The 16,717-nt window shown below is 36.0% G+C and overlaps 2 protein-coding genes across 3 annotated transcripts in view; one reads left to right on the forward strand and one right to left on the reverse strand.

Moving 5' to 3' along the window:
• Positions 1 to 16,717, forward strand: part of LOC138324406 (GPI inositol-deacylase-like) — a 45,377-nt gene that overhangs the window by 19,025 nt on the left and 9,635 nt on the right. Inside the window, exon 15 of the mRNA XM_069269471.1 lies at positions 16,567 to 16,657. Within this exon, the coding sequence (XP_069125572.1) occupies positions 16,567 to 16,657 (91 nt within the window). The remainder of the gene's footprint in view (positions 1 to 16,566; positions 16,658 to 16,717) is intronic.
• LOC138323745 (uncharacterized) lies at positions 1,150 to 13,652 on the reverse strand. 2 transcript variants are annotated; one of them, XM_069268567.1, is made up of 2 exons: positions 13,535 to 13,652; positions 1,150 to 4,783 (listed from the first exon to the last, which is right to left on the reverse strand). In XM_069268567.1, the coding sequence occupies exon 2, from the start codon at positions 4,693 to 4,695 to the stop codon at positions 3,304 to 3,306; it is 1,392 nt and encodes a 463-aa protein (XP_069124668.1). In that variant the 5' UTR covers positions 4,696 to 4,783; positions 13,535 to 13,652; the 3' UTR covers positions 1,150 to 3,303. The 2 variants fall into 2 exon arrangements, with proteins under 2 accessions (XP_069124668.1, XP_069124667.1); XM_069268566.1 differs by lacking the exon at positions 13,535 to 13,652 and adding an exon at positions 7,872 to 9,007.

A 16,717-nucleotide genomic window follows, 5' to 3' on the forward strand; every position in this document is an offset into this window, starting at 1 on the left:
CTAGCCACAATGACCTTCACATTGGTCACATGTAGGGCTAGCCACAATAACTTCACATTGGTCACATGAGTGCTAGCCACAATGACCTTCTCATTGGTCACATGTAGGGCTAGCCACAATGACCTTCTTTTGGTCACATGTAGGGCTAGCCACAATAACCTTCACATTGGTCACATGTAGTGCTAGCCACAATGACCTTCACATTGGTCACATGTAGTGCTAGCCACAATGACATTCTCATTGGTCACATGTAGGGCTAGCCACAATGACCTTCACATTGGTCACATGTAGGGCTAGCCACAATAACTTTCACATTGGTCACATGAAGTGCTAGCCACAATGACCTTCTCATTGGTCACATGCAGTGCTAGCCACAATGACCTTCTCATTGGTCACATGTAGGGCTAGCCACAGTGACCTTCTTATTGGTCACATGTAGTGCTAGCCACAATGACATTCTCATTGGTCACATGCAGTGCTAGCCACAATGACATTCTCATTGGTCACATGCAGTGCTAGCCACAATAACTTTCACATTGGTCACATGAAGTGCTAGCCACAATGACCTTCTCATTGGTCACATGCAGTGCTAGCCACAATGACCTTCTTTTTGGTCACATGTAGGGCTAGCCACAATGACATTCTCATTGGTCACATGCAGTGCTAGCCACAATGACCTTCTCATTGGTCACATGCAGTGCTAGCCACAATGACCTTCTTATTGGTCACATGTAGGGCTAGCCACAATGACCTTCACATTGGTCACATGTAGGGCTAGCCACAATGACATTCTCATTGGTCACATGCAGTGCTAGCCACAATAACCTTCTTATTGGTCACATGCAGTGCTAGCCACAATGACCTTCTCATTGGTCACATGCAGTGCTAGCCACAATAACCTTCTTATTGGTCACACATAGTGCTAGCCACAATGACCTTCTCATTGGTCACATGTAGTGCTAGCCACAATGACCTTCACATTGTTGGCACATGTAGTTTGGTTAGGATGACTTTCATAGTATTTTTGAGCATTTAATTTGATTCTCTTGTCAGTTCACTTCATTTTAGATTAAAATTTCTGTTTTAGTGTGTTATAAATGAAATACTGTAAAAAAAAATTCCGTTGATCAATAACAAAACACAAGAAAAGACAATTATAAGCTACCCGGATTTACCTTTGGTAATAATTTAATGTTGTCTTGAAGACTAAATTACAACACGAGACATTTACAACAACCCTTAGTGGGAGTTTGCCACAATAGCACTTACTGTTACAAGGTTCATACATACACAGCTTAAATCACACAATCCCTCTCAACTTGTACAATTGTAAACTGTTCACAGTGTAAAGTTCATAAACAAATAAGATTATAGAAGAGAGTCCCATTTTTCTAATTTTACCTCCAGCATAGAAGAGCTCTGATTTGTTCAGCATCATTTACTTTTGAAAATAGATGTTTACTAAAGAAATAAATTTATTATGAATTTCTTTTGGAGTGAAAATATTTTTGCCAAGGCTTGCCCTTGGGTTATAATCTTCAAACAATTAATCAGGGCTCTCGTTCAAAAGTCAACACAGTGTTAACTTAATCAGCTGGCTTTGTAGTTGGGTACAATGACTGTGAATTTTATGAAATTTTAATGCAGTTTTTTTGTATTGAAAAAGCCATGAATTATTTTGGATTCTTTTTATTTTTTTTTAGCTAGAAATGTTATTTTATAATGTATTTTGGAACCCTTTAATGTGTCTGAAGGCTTATGATATTGAATAAAAATGAATTCCACAATTAATGTTTAAATAATTGCTTGAACTTTCAATAATACATTATACATTACACTTACTAAACTTATAACTATGATTGAATTGTAGCAAGAAAAAGCTTCCGACCTCAAAATTAGATTTATAAAATGAAAATAAATTAAAAAAGCATTGCCATTTTATTGAGAAAAATAGAAATGGAACTGAAAGATTTGCAACACAGTAACATGAAAGATTTGCGACACAGTTACAAAACAACAACGAGGTAAATCATTGTGTATTTGTGACACATAAGTTGTTAATTAAAAAGTCTAGCAATAAGTCTGACAAAGACAAAATATATTCAGCATAGGCTAATGTGATTAGACTTTTAGCTGAATCATATTTCTTTTGTTCATTTAAAAGAACTTCCCCACGAACTGCATTATATTTTATTATTTAACTGGAAACACTTATGAATATGTTTAATAATTTGAAAAATGTTATCATGTTTCTGAATAGTCCTTCTAAGTGAACAATTCCATTATATGCATGTCAAATGTAAAAAACAGGTGAATTATAAAAAAAATAATCTAAGGTCTAAATCAGAATTTTGTGTCAAAAAATTACTGAAGAAATGTAACATTCCATTGAGCAATGTTTATTAAATAGTAGACTTGAGTGTCTTGTGTGTTTTCATTCATATTTACCCACTTACACAAACAACCATCTATTACCCGATAATTCGTGTCAAGTAAATACACAACGTGATTGTCTCATTCTCAAAACACCTTAAAGGTGCCTATATGGGGTCCATTTCAGTCCCTTGATTGTGAGGGACCACTAAATAATGAAGTGTGTGGATATAATGGGACTAGTGCCCTGTCCTCCGCGGGAGCTGTGTATAGCCTCAGCCCTGTGTACTGTTGTCAGTACTCTACTATGGGCAGATCAATATTAACAAACTTCAAAGTTAAGTACAATGTCTTACGTTCTGAATCTGGTATTGGCATTAATTTGAAAAGACTGTATAGGTGATCAGAATTCTGGTCGATGGGACTTTGGTATGTATATCACATGTAGTACTGTACCCAATGGTACCATGCATTATATGCCACTATATTACGCAGATTTATACAGACAGAATTGTCATACCTGTAATTAAATACCCCATATACAGGTATATATACAAATTAACTTGTCAATTACCTTTGATTAACAGTTCTGTGGCACATATAATAAAGAGAAAAATATTTGCTCATAGCTGACAGGGCATATTAATTAAAAGGGAATTTTTCATACCAAAGTATATTAAGTGTTTTAAGTAAAAGAAAATTGCAATGAATTATAGATTTAAATAGCTTTAATCTGCAAAGGGACCATTCATTATAGTAATCCATATCAAAATTAATGAATTGGTTAGATTACATTTTGGGTTCTTTTAGATACTCACAACATCGGAAGGTAAAAATCCAAAAGCTATGAATAAATCCCATATGACTGTATGTTGTAGGATTAGTCAATGATATTACAGACAACATTGTCTATATTACAGATGACACTGTCTATGTTATAGAGTTATCTAAACTGTCCTCTTCCTCCTCCATCTCCTCTGGTATAGCTGGTGTCTGTGGGACGCCCTGATATGTGTCCAGGCCGTCCTGGGGTGCAGGGGTGACGTCCCCCGAAGGGACCTGCTCCTCTGATGACGGCGTACATGTTCCACTCCTGTACTGATGATCGTCCTCGAACAGAGTGTCCGACTGGTTACTCGTTACAGTCTGAGTATAAAACTTCCTTTGACTAGCAGACTGATGCTGGAGTAAACCATTCACATGTTTTTTCAAAGCCGAATTTAATCTCCTAAAAATTTTGCCCCCTTCAGCACGATTTAGTGTTATTCTAGCAGTAGAACCAATCCTGGAGTCAAAATTACGATCCAAGTCATTCATGACTTTTCTGTCATGCACCATATTGTCTATGGCCTTGGTGATTTTAGCCGTGCGACTCTTTGCTGGCACTTTTGTGTCCCTTCCAAGTTTTGATGCTGTTTCGTTTGCCTTGTCACCAGCAGTCTTCCTTCCATAACTAGTCCTACTTTTATCCAAGGTTAACTTCCCTATAGAATCTATATCAGTGAGTTTCTCGTCTGAATTCACGTCACCATTTTGTTGTTCCTGCTCCTGAATTATTCGGTTGCGCTGTCTAGACCTAATAGCCATTTTGCAGTCGTCCACAGATAAGACATTAAGAAGATTATTTGATTGAGATCTCATGGACAGGACCGACTGGTCCTTAACCTGTATCATATGTCCTCTGTTCTCCATCCTGAACTGTGTAACACTGCTCAGAACCTCAACATCACTGAAGCTATCCTCTTCGCCCTGTTCGCTCCCCTCCTTCTCCTCGGGGACACTGTCGTTAGGGATGATCTCCTTAGCAGAGTTCAGTGCTGATCCTCTTTCCGTCCTAACACCACTCTCCGCTGTTGCCCCAGCATCCCCAGTGTGTGTTACCTGCTTTCTATTGATTCTTATTGATTGTTTCTTGGCACTGTTTACTTTATGTAGTTGCTCCCTCTGTGCTGCGTAGTGTAGCGACGTCTCAGCCAAGTTACTTGTCACCGTTTGCATGTCATTTGTAGAGTTTGACCAGGCACTTCGGGGCCGAGGTCGACTCCCGTGCCCATTAATCTGATGTGGAGTGGTGGTACGCACAATTTCAGACACGGGCCGGATACCATTAACAGCTTTTGGCTGGGATCTGTCTGGCCTAGCAGAACAAGTCTTTCTGAAAGTTTTGGACACATCTTTCCTCCAAACTTCAATTTGTTGAAGCTTGTGAGGAGGAAGGTATGGAACCTTTGTGGCCTTGCAGACGCGTCCATCTGCCTTAAGGTGGTAGATCTGGCTCCAGTCCTGGATCTTAGTGTGGTACAACAATGTCTGTTGATTCATCTTGTAACGACCAATTCTTATGGACACAACACCATTAATGTCGTCACACTACCACACTGTTCCTTCAGGCAGAGCTTCATCATTCTCCCTGGAAAATGTAGCAGAAATAGTTGTATTAGATTGAGAAATGTACTTGCTATCAAATCTATGTGTCAAAAAATGTTGCTAAAAACAGATTAATACTGGATGAAGTGAGATAAGCGCTGCCTGGTGCCAGGACAGAGTTCTCTGGTACACAGTATTTGTAGACTTGTCACTTTCTCCTCAAATAATGATACCAGCCTTTCATCATCTATGTGCCAGACAAACAGATAGAAATAAAAGGCACTTCAACAAGAAACAAATGAGCTCTCCCCGGGAGTATTGTGTCTGATGAAGTTTACTCAGTAGGTAAAATGTTCACAGTGATTTCTCAATTACATTCCCATTTGTTAGATTGGGGAGCAAAAAGTCCTGTATAGCCCTTTTGGGAGCTTTAAATGACCATAATAATTGATTATGTACATATAAAATTCCCAAACAAATATTAGCCTATCCACAAAACACTTTTTATTAGTCTTATCCTTTCACAGTATAGCTCTATTTAATCCATTCTTACACAACTCTCACAGCAGAAACTGTTTTTTTTCATCGTGGGTCTGGTGGATTAGGAATGTGATCAAGACCAGGTGGGTTGGTGCTCACTCAGTGGGTCAACTTAACTGGCGGTCACTCTGGTATATGATTAAACCTAATGCCCTTTCTGATTAGCTGAAATAACTTCTACTCAGATTGTTTTGGTTAATACATTTCCCAGATAACACCTGTGTATTCTGTTTCAGTTATGAAGGTATAATGTACCCAGGGGAGATATACAGATATTTATTATTCAAACAGAGCAACTGATACTCCTGGAAAAAATGGCATCACCATACAGCTGAAGGTCACAATTATCTATAGTTACCATGGCAATGGATAAGACGATGCCTAATATCACCTTGTAATGGTCCGTTACTATCAGGGGTAGCCACATCATAATGGTGTATTGTGTAATTGTATTTGACAGACATTCTTGTTAGCTTCAGGTATTAAATTATGGCTGTCGTTTCATCTCTCTCGTAAACTCTGGTACCAAAGTGACATGTGTGAACGTGAATGTCATGAAACAATAAATTATCGCCGTATCACTTAATAATGTGACAATCTAATGTTCCACTGATGTATCTGGTAAAATTACACCCCAGGAGCCTATATTTTTTTTAACAGTTAATTTACGTTTTAAAAATCTATCTATAACCGTTAAAATGATGGATTTTATTATACCTTTTAAGTTTTTATGGTTAAAAGACTACAATCACCATGTTTGCCCTGCTTAATTGGCAAACAAAAATATACGCTGATCAACACGTGTCTATCGGCACTAGTCACACCATGTGGGGATATTTTTTATTTTATTTTATGGAATCCATTTTATATTCAGATTAAATAGTAAATTGAATGTCCCACAAAGAGCTTTCTTAGGGTGAAGATAACATAATTAAATGTGAATATGAGCCTGAGTGGATTAGCACATACACCATGTCAGACGGTCCTTTTGGAGTTTTATTGAGTCTATGTTTGCACATATCCTGAAGTCATAACCTCTATCCAATATTACATAAACGTAATTTGTCTGTTTTTAATTTCGGAATATTTCATTGCACTGATCTAAGTACAAAGAGAATTGGGCAACAGGTACATATTGTATTACCTCAGACTTCTCTATTAAAATGTGTTTTTTTTTTTAAACAATCAATATATGAATTGGGTTGTAGACCATATTTGTGTTGCCTATTACCTTGTACATATTAAATTTAACCTGAAATTTATCTGAGAGTGCAAAATATATTCAGAGTTTTTAAAGTTTATACTGCTTTCACCTTGTATAAGATAGTGAATCTTTATAAATCTGTCATCAAGCATAAAAAAAATATTCAACATTAAAATTTCACTAGAAATTCAATTTATTTAGACACTGGATGCGTCATTTATCAAATTAAAAAGTTTTATAAAATTACATGTTAATTAAAGTGTCAAACCAGGGTCACCTTGTTATTAAGACGTATCCATTTAATCTGGTTTGTGAGTCTGTAAGACTGTGGTTTTTATATTATCTCACCATGATATGAATATAATGTCAAGTTTCAATTTTATACGTTAGATTTATAATACCGATATATACATAATAATTTTTAAATGTCCCTATTGATATAAATTAATTAACCAAGACCGGCAACATTACGCTGCTTATGAAAATCACCATTTTGATATCATTACTGCTGAAGGAACTTATGGGCACACATTTGAACTGTTAATATTAGATTTCTCTTTAAACTGACAGTAGTGGGGGATCGGAATGACAAGGCATATAGGACACAGTGAGGTTAGAGATGATTTTACATTATGACTTAACGTTTTTACAAAGCACTGACCTTCCTTTTATTTATACACGAATAAAACATTTCCCGATCCAGATTTTTACAGAGATGACTGGAGATGTACGATACAGTTTTGTAAAGGCGGCCCTATGTACGAGGCCTTCCCCTTATATTTGGCAATCTTTGGCCTTTTACTTATACTATTAGCTCTTTTTGACTTTGTTACTTTACCGTAAACCATGCAGTTTAAAGTCTATACAGAAAATGTGATCAGTTTAATTGAAGTTATTTTACCGTTTTTTGTGCCTTTAAAAATCTAATTTGAAATTTTCACAAAGTTGAACATACACTGGATACAATGGGTTGATTTACCTATACGTTCAGGTCTATACATTAAATATTTTAATAAGTGTATCGACTTTGATTAATACGCGTAATAATGATTGTATTAGTATGGGTAATCCGCACGGTGGACATTTGGGTTATTATGTTGGACTACAATAGCTGAGCATACTATACATGTTAGGCAGAGTGTATCAGACAGACAATTCAATGACAACCATACCACAGCCTCACTGCACAATAAATCACATCTGCTCGCCTATTCTTACAACTTTTTTCCCACAAATTCAGTGCCAAGAATATTTCGGATCGTAGATATCTATAAATAAATTTGATTCTGCAATCACACTTCAGTACATATATTTTTCAGAGATTAATTACTGACTCTAAATATCTGAACTAGTAATTAGCTAACAGTCATAATTATAAAATACAAACCACTTTGCAGATATCTGAGAAGAGGACATTATTCCTTATAACTATCCATCCAGTGTCCAATTTGGATACAAGTTTTCACCACACTAATACTGTTTCTTGAACACGGTCGGTCTAACTCTATCTGATCAACTTTAGTAATTCGTAGTCGAAATAAAGTCTGTCAGACCAATTGCCCATCAATAGGTGTTGAAACATGTTATCAGAATATCACAGACTTTAATTGAGGATGAACGGCGATTCCATCTATATGTTGTTTTGTATTTGTGTTTGCTGGCCAAAATAGTTCTGGCTTCCATTGTTGACCCGTGTTGAAACAATACGTTTTATGCAGCGACACAGCGTGCCGGCTCACTCATACATCAGGTCTATTGTCTGTGGACCATCCGTAGCACCAATCAGCAAGGTATCACTCCCAAAACCAATGAGATCCATCGGCCGGAACTATCTCCCCCAATACACAACCACCACCGATAAACTACATGGTGCTACCACAATACCAGTCAACAACACTGACTTTTAAACTCTGGAATGGCATTTTTTATACCAAATGAAATAACGTTACATTCCATTGTTCGTGCATTGACAACTTAAACTGAATCATTGCTGCCGATCAATGGCAACGCTTCCCTGTGATTTGTATATCTGTCACTACAAACTGTTTGATCTGTTGTGTAACGTCTGCTGTGCACCGGTCTCACCTGCTGTTGTCTTTATGTTAACTTCACTCAATTAAGCCATAGATTCGGCTGACCGCCTCTGAGTACTGACCAGGACCTTGAGTGACCATTCTAAACTTCACTGGTCAGTTGTAGAGGTGTCAACACTGGACACCTTGCCAATACACAGTAACAGATTCTCAAGGGCAGGCGTACCGTCATTCAAAATCACAGCACGAAAAATTCAATATAGGAAGATTATAACTGTCAGTCATGAGATCATTGGAACTGTAAATTGGCCCCTCCAACTGTTGGTGTGTGCCTGTGTAATCTAAGCTCACTTAGAGCCATTTCTCCTTGTTTGTTTTTGTCACCAAATAATGTATGTCACATTACAGGGATGACTAAATTAACTAACTCTTCACAGATCATCACCTACCTGTAATCACTGACTCCTACCTGTAATGAATTTACACCTGTACAGGTAGGCTCTTGTCTAGGGATGTAAGGCCAAGATTTTAATAAAGTTAGGTTTGGGATATCAACGTCTATTCAAGTAAATCATAATAGTACTAAACAATCCTGTCAGAGGTTTTAATCAGTAAATTTGATCTGAATAGGTGTAGAATGACGAGGGAGGACTGACTAGCAATGTACATCACTAGTTCATCTGTTCATACATTTGTACATTACATGTGTACGTGTAGAATGACAAGGGAGGACTGATTAGCAATGTACATCACTAGTTCATCTGTTCATACATTTGTACATCACATGTGTAAGTGTAGAATGATGAGGGAGGACTGACTAGCAATGTACATCACTAGTTCATCTGTTTATACATTTGTACATCACATGTGTAAGTGTAGAATGATGAGGGAGGACTGACTAGCAATGTACATCACTAGCTCATCTGTTTATACATTTGTACATCACATGTGTAAGTGTAGAATGACGAGGGAGGACTGACTAGCAATGTACATCACTAGCTCATCTGTTTATACATTTGTACATCACATGTGTAAGTGTAGAATGACGAGGGAGGACTGACTAGCAATGTACATCACTAGTCATCTGTTTATACATTTGTACATCACATGTGTAGTGTAGAATGAGAGGGAGGACTGACTAGCAATGTCATCACTAGTTCATCTGTTTATACATTTGTACATCACATGTGTAAGTGTAGAATGATGAGGGAGGACTGACTAGCAATGTACATCACTAGTTCATCTGTTTATACATTTGTACATCACATGTGTAAGTGTAGAATGACGAGGGAGGACTGACTAGCAATGTACATCACTAGTTCATCTGTTCATACATTTGTACATCACATGTGTAAGTGTAGAATGACGAGGGAGGACTGACTAGCAATGTACATCACTAGCTCATCTGTTTATACATTTGTACATCACATGTGTAAGTGTAGAATGACGAGGGAGGACTGACTAGCAATGTACATCACTAGCTCATCTGTTTATACATTTGTACATCACATGTGTAAGTGTAGAATGATGAGGGAGGACTGACTAGCAATGTACATCACTAGTTCATCTGTTCATACATTTGTACATCACATGTGTAAGTGTAGAATGACGAGGGAGGACTGACTAGCAATGTACATCACTAGTTCATCTGTTCATACATTTGTACATCCATGTGTACGTGTAGAATGACGAGGGAGGGCTGACTAGCAATGTACATCACTAGCTCATCTGTTCATACATTTATACATCCATATGTACGTGTAGAATAACGAGGGAGGGCTGACTAGCAATGTACATCACTAGCTCATCTGTTCATACATTTGTACATCACATGTGTACGTGTAGAATGACGAGGGAGGGCTGACTAGCAATGTACATCACTAGTTCATCTGTTCATACATTTGTACATCACATGTGTACAGTGTAGAATGATGAGGGAGGAGAGGACTGACTAGCAATGTACATCACTAGTTCATCTGTTCATACATTTGTACATCACATGTGTACAAATAAAATGATGAGGGAGGACTGACTAGCAATGTACATCACTAGCTCATCTGTTCATACATTTGTACATCACATGTGTAAGTGTAGAATGACGAGGGAGGACTGACTAGCAATGTACATCACTAGCTCATCTGTTCATACATTTGTACATCACATGTGTAAGTGTAGAATGACGAGGGAGGACTGACTAGCAATGTACATCACTAGCTCATCTGTTCATACATTTGTACATCACATGTGTACGTGTAGAATGACGAGGGAGGGCTGACTAGCAATATACATCACTAGCTCATGCTCATACATTTGTACATCACTGTGTACATTACAGGTACATCTGTTTACCTGTGTACATTACAGGTACATCTGTTTACCTGTGTACATTACAGGTACATCTGTTTACCTGTGTACATTACAGGTACATCTGTTTACCTGTGTACATTACAGGTACATCTGTTTACCTGTGTACATTACAGGTACATCTGTTTACCTGTGTACATTACAGATACATCTGTTTACCTGTGTATATTACAGGTACATCTGTTTACCTGTGTACATTACATGTACATCTGTTTACCTGTGTACATTACAGGTACATCTGTTTACCTGTGTACATTACAGGTATATCTGTTTACCTGTGTACATTACAGGTACATCTGTTTACCTGTGTACATTACAGGTACATCTGTTTACCTGTGTACATTACAGGTACATCTGTTTACCTGTGTACATTACAGGTACATCTGTTTACCTGTTTACATTACAGGTACATCTGTTTACCTGTATACATTACAGGTACATCTGTTTACCTGTGTACATTACAGGTACATCTGTTTACCTGTGAACATTACACTCGTAAATCTGTTTACCTAAGTATATTCTATTGGTACTTTTTCAACTTTATCGATCTCAGAAAGTGCTGAAAAGTCTTTACAAAGTTTTATAAGGTTGTCAGAACACCTGAGTATGACCAATTTTGAGGCACCCGTATCCACCAAGTAGATAGTACAAAACGTTTGTGGTTCAGAAAGAGGTTTATCACTATGGCTTACTTCTATCTCTCCTTTGGTAAAAATCAAAAGTTTAGTCTGTAACTTGAACAGCAGGTCATTAGTATGTGTCATAACAACTGATCAGTTATAGTGATTTAATGTGCTGACAATAGAATATCATTAACAAAGGATTTTAATATAGAAAAAAAAAAGTTATAAAGTAAGGATGAATCTTTTTACAAGAAAACTAAGTGGTTTTTGTTTCGAGTTATTAGTTTTAAGGTCATTAACAGCCAGGGTCATTTAAGGATGTGCCAGGGTTTGTTAGTGGAGAAAAGCTGTAATACTCAGAGAAATAGTGCCTGCTCCACATGGCATTCAAACTTGTAACCCAGAGATGAAGGGCTTGTGATAGTATGTTGGTATTATACTTGCATGGAAACTGGGGTCCCAAAGACATATCAGAATGATAAAGATATTTGAGAAATCTCACGGACAGTCTGTTTCTGAAACAAAATACACTTCTGCCAAAGTAAGCAATATCAGCAATGATGTAGAACATTAGTACTTTCTTATCAGAAAACTGACAAAGAAATTAAAATCTTTGAATATTTAATCCAAATAAGAAATTATAAAGGCATATATTGTATGAATTCCATTTACATGTAACTGTTGTAACTTTTCCCACAGTTGCTGAAAGCCCTCATATCAACATGTCACAGTCATTAAATACTGGTGAAAGTAAATTGTACAAACGCAGGAAATCAAGTATATTACCAACACAGTGGAACATTACATGACAATAAACGCAAACTGTATCTATACAATGGTATCGTGCCTGAGAATGGAGGTTATTGTCGATTATTTGTATATTATTAATATCGGTGGTGTCACTGTTATGTGATACAGGATGAGGGTGCGGTGTCAGGTATAGATATCTATCACGATCCGCTGTTTGTTTAATCTGTTTGATCCTTGATTTTGGTAACAAAGTCTTGTTATAAGTCAATATTATGCGAGTTATTGGGGGTATCAAATCCTATAACACAAATATTTGTTTTAACGTTACACCTTGGTGGCTGACAAATGCTTAGTTAATTATGTCCTTCCGCCAGGTATTCCGGTCACATTGTCCAACACATATGTTGTTTGTTTGTGTAGACCTTTTGTAGCTTGGTAATAGAAAGACTTGAAAATTACTCTGATGAAAGAAAAATACCTTTCTTAACATGTACTATGTAAGTTGCTATAAGTACACATGAACTTTTCACAAGACAGATTCACCACCAAGCAACCTTCACAAGGTAAATCTCCCAATTTCTTAATCTCAAATAGAATAAAATGGGTCTTAATTCCTACACAGACTTTGAGATATTGGAAATCATATTGTATTAGTATGACGTGTCCCACTTTACAATGATTGTGATCACATATTAGGATGAACTGTATAAGATGATACAATTACCACACAGTGAGATCACAACTTAAACTTCAACAACGTCAATTTACCATCATCACTTCCTTTAGACACTTTCATTTACTGGAGAGTTTGTTTAGTTTATAGACCCATAGACAGCTAGAATTATTTGAATATTAGATTTCAGATTTTGGTAATCTGACATCTCAGCTTCATCAGGTAATAAAAACCACCACAGATAATGATCATATGTAACATTAATGATAGAAATCAAGTGAGATATTTTAACCATTCTTTTGTGATGAATAGGAATTATGGATTTGAATGGAATACATAAAGGTATGATAGTTATAAATTATAAATCCCCCCTCCCCCCACCCCCCAAACACATACCTTAAAAAACTAAAAACCAAACATATAGGTTATCTTCAACTAAATATATCTTAATAAACTCCATCATTACCATATATGGGCTGGCATTATCTTCATATAGAGGAATCACAAAAAACATAATCGTTATCTTCAGATTTTTGTATCTATTTAGACTGTTATAAGTTATAAGGCCCTTATGATCAGTGTAAATATAAAAGTTAAATATACAAACCATTTACAGAATGTGAATATTGACGGAGCCCTGTCATAGACACTTGACAACAAAATCCAGGAACTAAACAACATCCACAAACATGTGGAGGAGATTTGTTAGAGATAATCTTCACTAATGTTGCACCTTCTAATAACGTGTTGACCATTGGCTAATCACTGTGAAGTAGCCAGGCGTGAAATCCGCTGGTCAAATACACAAACAGGAATCGGTCAATATTTGTACAGGTATTCATACACAATCTCTGCATTGTTTTTCTCATGTTCACAAACACAGGAAGAATAAAGTGACCGTTCAAAGACTTGTTGATCCTAATTATGTGTCGTCCACCCGGCAAACGAAACAACTAGGGTCACTTCAGTCTGGTGTCTTATGGCGGTAGATAAGGCTTCAGTCGTTTAAACTGACCATTTTAACAGGATTATAACTGGCCTTTACAAAAGCTCCGTATAAAGATATTTGGATTTCAGTGATATAATTCACCCATAGGCTATAGAAAGGTCAGTTTTTCCACTTGACCAGCTGTAAGTTCACAGTTATGAACAGTATCAGCAGAGCTCATCACAATCTCTTTTTGTAGCTCTTACTGTATACAGATTTATTTGTTGCACCCCAAATTAAACATGATCCTAATACAGTCAGTAAGGTAACGGATAATGCTGCTAATAATTTTGATATATCATGGTTACATCGAGACCCTACAGAAATTCCAATGTCTAGGACATTGTGCATCCAACCTCCTGTAGTGATTGCTCAGAAATGATTATCTGGGGAAAATAAATAAAAAGCCATGCATTGCAATGTGGAAATCACCTTAATAAGATTACTGTACAGTGTACATATTAACAAGTATGTTTTAAGAACTCTTTGACTTTTGACCTTTATATCATAGGATTATACTATGATATAAAAATTACCATGCAATGTTACGTTTTAATCAAAAAAGATTTTGTTATATAAAATTAGCTAAGAACCAGTGAGTCAAGTAGCGAAAGGTCAGTGTCTCTCTAAGCTATATTTTAACCTTCATCTAAGAATTAGCTGTTCAGATAAATACCTTATATGGTATGTGTCATAAAAACTTAATTGAAATTTGAATATATATACCAACACAAATAGATAAGTGATACACCTACAGTTTGTTACATTAATATCCCATATCGTAGTTACAGTCAAAACTGCCTTAGCAATGTTCTGAACTAAACAACCTTGTCCAAAATGACCTTAATGATTCCTCCCAACCATAATTACTTTATAATCAAACTGTTAAGTGACTGTCTTATGCAGCAAACAACCATACTTGTATTGTTAGGTTCAATTTCTTTATTAATTTGAGCTTATTAGCTCATCAGTTTCCGAAACAAAAACATAATATATACATGACATGTTGACAAATACTCACACACTTGCGCACTCATACATTTGCACACATTATACATACATAAAGCAACAAAACGCAGCGTTATAGACATATCATAAATAAGTGTATAGAGAAATCAGGTACGTGTGAGGAGTTACAGATACACGCAGGAATAATCAAATTAGGTAGATGAACCCAGTAATGTGCCTGCAACTTACGTCTGAGAAGAATCCATTGGGGAACCAACTGCATATATACCTTGATAAAAATAATTTGCTTGTTTAATTTGCCACAGGAAATAATGTTAATTTCAATATTTCATGCAAGAAAATTAATTAGTCTCTATTTTTTAACAAGCTCATTCATTTGATTTTTACAGACTATTCTGTAGATTACCCTGTAATGAAAATTTAAAGAATAAGCATAGTAAAACATGAAAATATGAAAGGAAGTGGTTGGATGGGGGGGGGGCTTTTTAAAGTCATTAGAATACTTTATATGGATGAAAGAAGTCTGTCACATCTATTATATAAAATATAAATGTATTTTTCCTTTTAGTGCTACACATACAAATGAAATTTATTATTTTTGATACAAAAAGTTTGTAACAATGAACAACCCCTATATACTTAACTGTGATTTCCATTCAGTAAATAATGAATTATTTTTCGCATAAATAATGTGTAATAATATAATGCATGCTGTATCGTTCTTATATTTGTTGGAATACAATATTCAAATTTTACAAAACCTTTGAAATGTATGATCAAGGTCGTGAATTTGAAGTTTAATGCTGCTATCATGGCATTGTTAGAAATGGTGTGTTTGATTTCTTTGTCTAACTCTACAGCTACAATGACCTCTGATGAAGGTCGCCTATACATTAACGAATATGCTTGTATTACATGTATTAAATTGTGAGCAATTCTCTCAAATGTTTCTACAGTTGTAATACTAGGACTAGAAAACATTGTAGATACTTTTATATTTCTTCAGTGAATCATTATTGCTTTGTCACTGTTGTATATGTATTTAAAGTCAATTCAAGGTCATTTTGTTAAAGGTAAAGATTGGGGAAGCATACATGTACATAATATATTTAAAATCATTGCCTTTTATGCTGATCAAATGCACACAATAATATTATTGAGAATAAAACAAATTAATATGGTTATAATGTTACACTTTATAGGGTATTTTGTGTGTACATGTGTATTTCATAATTTTTTCAAGCAATGGTTTTGAAAAATTTATTCTTTCAATTACAAATTGTATTTTAAGATCAATAAAGATCTTTGATAAATGAAATCTTTAAAAATGTTTATGTAAGGAGTGAATATTGATGCAAGTTTTGACTTCAGTTGTCATTTTTTCGCATCGCAAAATCACAGCCAAAAAGGCAACTGTTTGTCAGTGATACTTTGTGAAATATGACCAATTTTTGTCATTAAATTATGAATATATTTTTGCCTTTTTTGATTTATACTGATTATTTCTCTCTCTGTTACAGCTGGTGAGGTTCTATGGCCCATTCCTCCCTGACCCTCTCCTCCCTGGCTCTTTATACTGATTATTTCTCTCTCTGTTACAGCTGGTGAGGTTCTATGGCCCGCTCCTCCCTGACCCTCTCCTCCCTGACTCTTTATACTGATTATTTCTCTCTCTGTTACAGCTGGTGAGGTTCTATGGTCCGCTCCTCCCTGCCTACATGGTGGCTATCCTACTGATGGGTTTGATACAACAGCTTTTCATCATCACTCGAGGTAAATAACATCAACTTCTCTGGTTTGTTTTAAATTTCTTTATAGATCCTTCTCCTATGA

This window comes from Argopecten irradians, chromosome 5 (assembly GCF_041381155.1).
Source record: "Argopecten irradians isolate NY chromosome 5, Ai_NY, whole genome shotgun sequence".
Taxonomy (NCBI): Eukaryota; Metazoa; Mollusca; class Bivalvia; order Pectinida; family Pectinidae; genus Argopecten; species Argopecten irradians.

What these genes read in the sequence shown, in the direction of transcription:
- LOC138323745 (XM_069268567.1), bottom strand. Translation starts at nt 4,695, where the DNA reads ATGAATCAACAGACATTGTTGTACCACACTAAGATCCAGGACTGGAGC.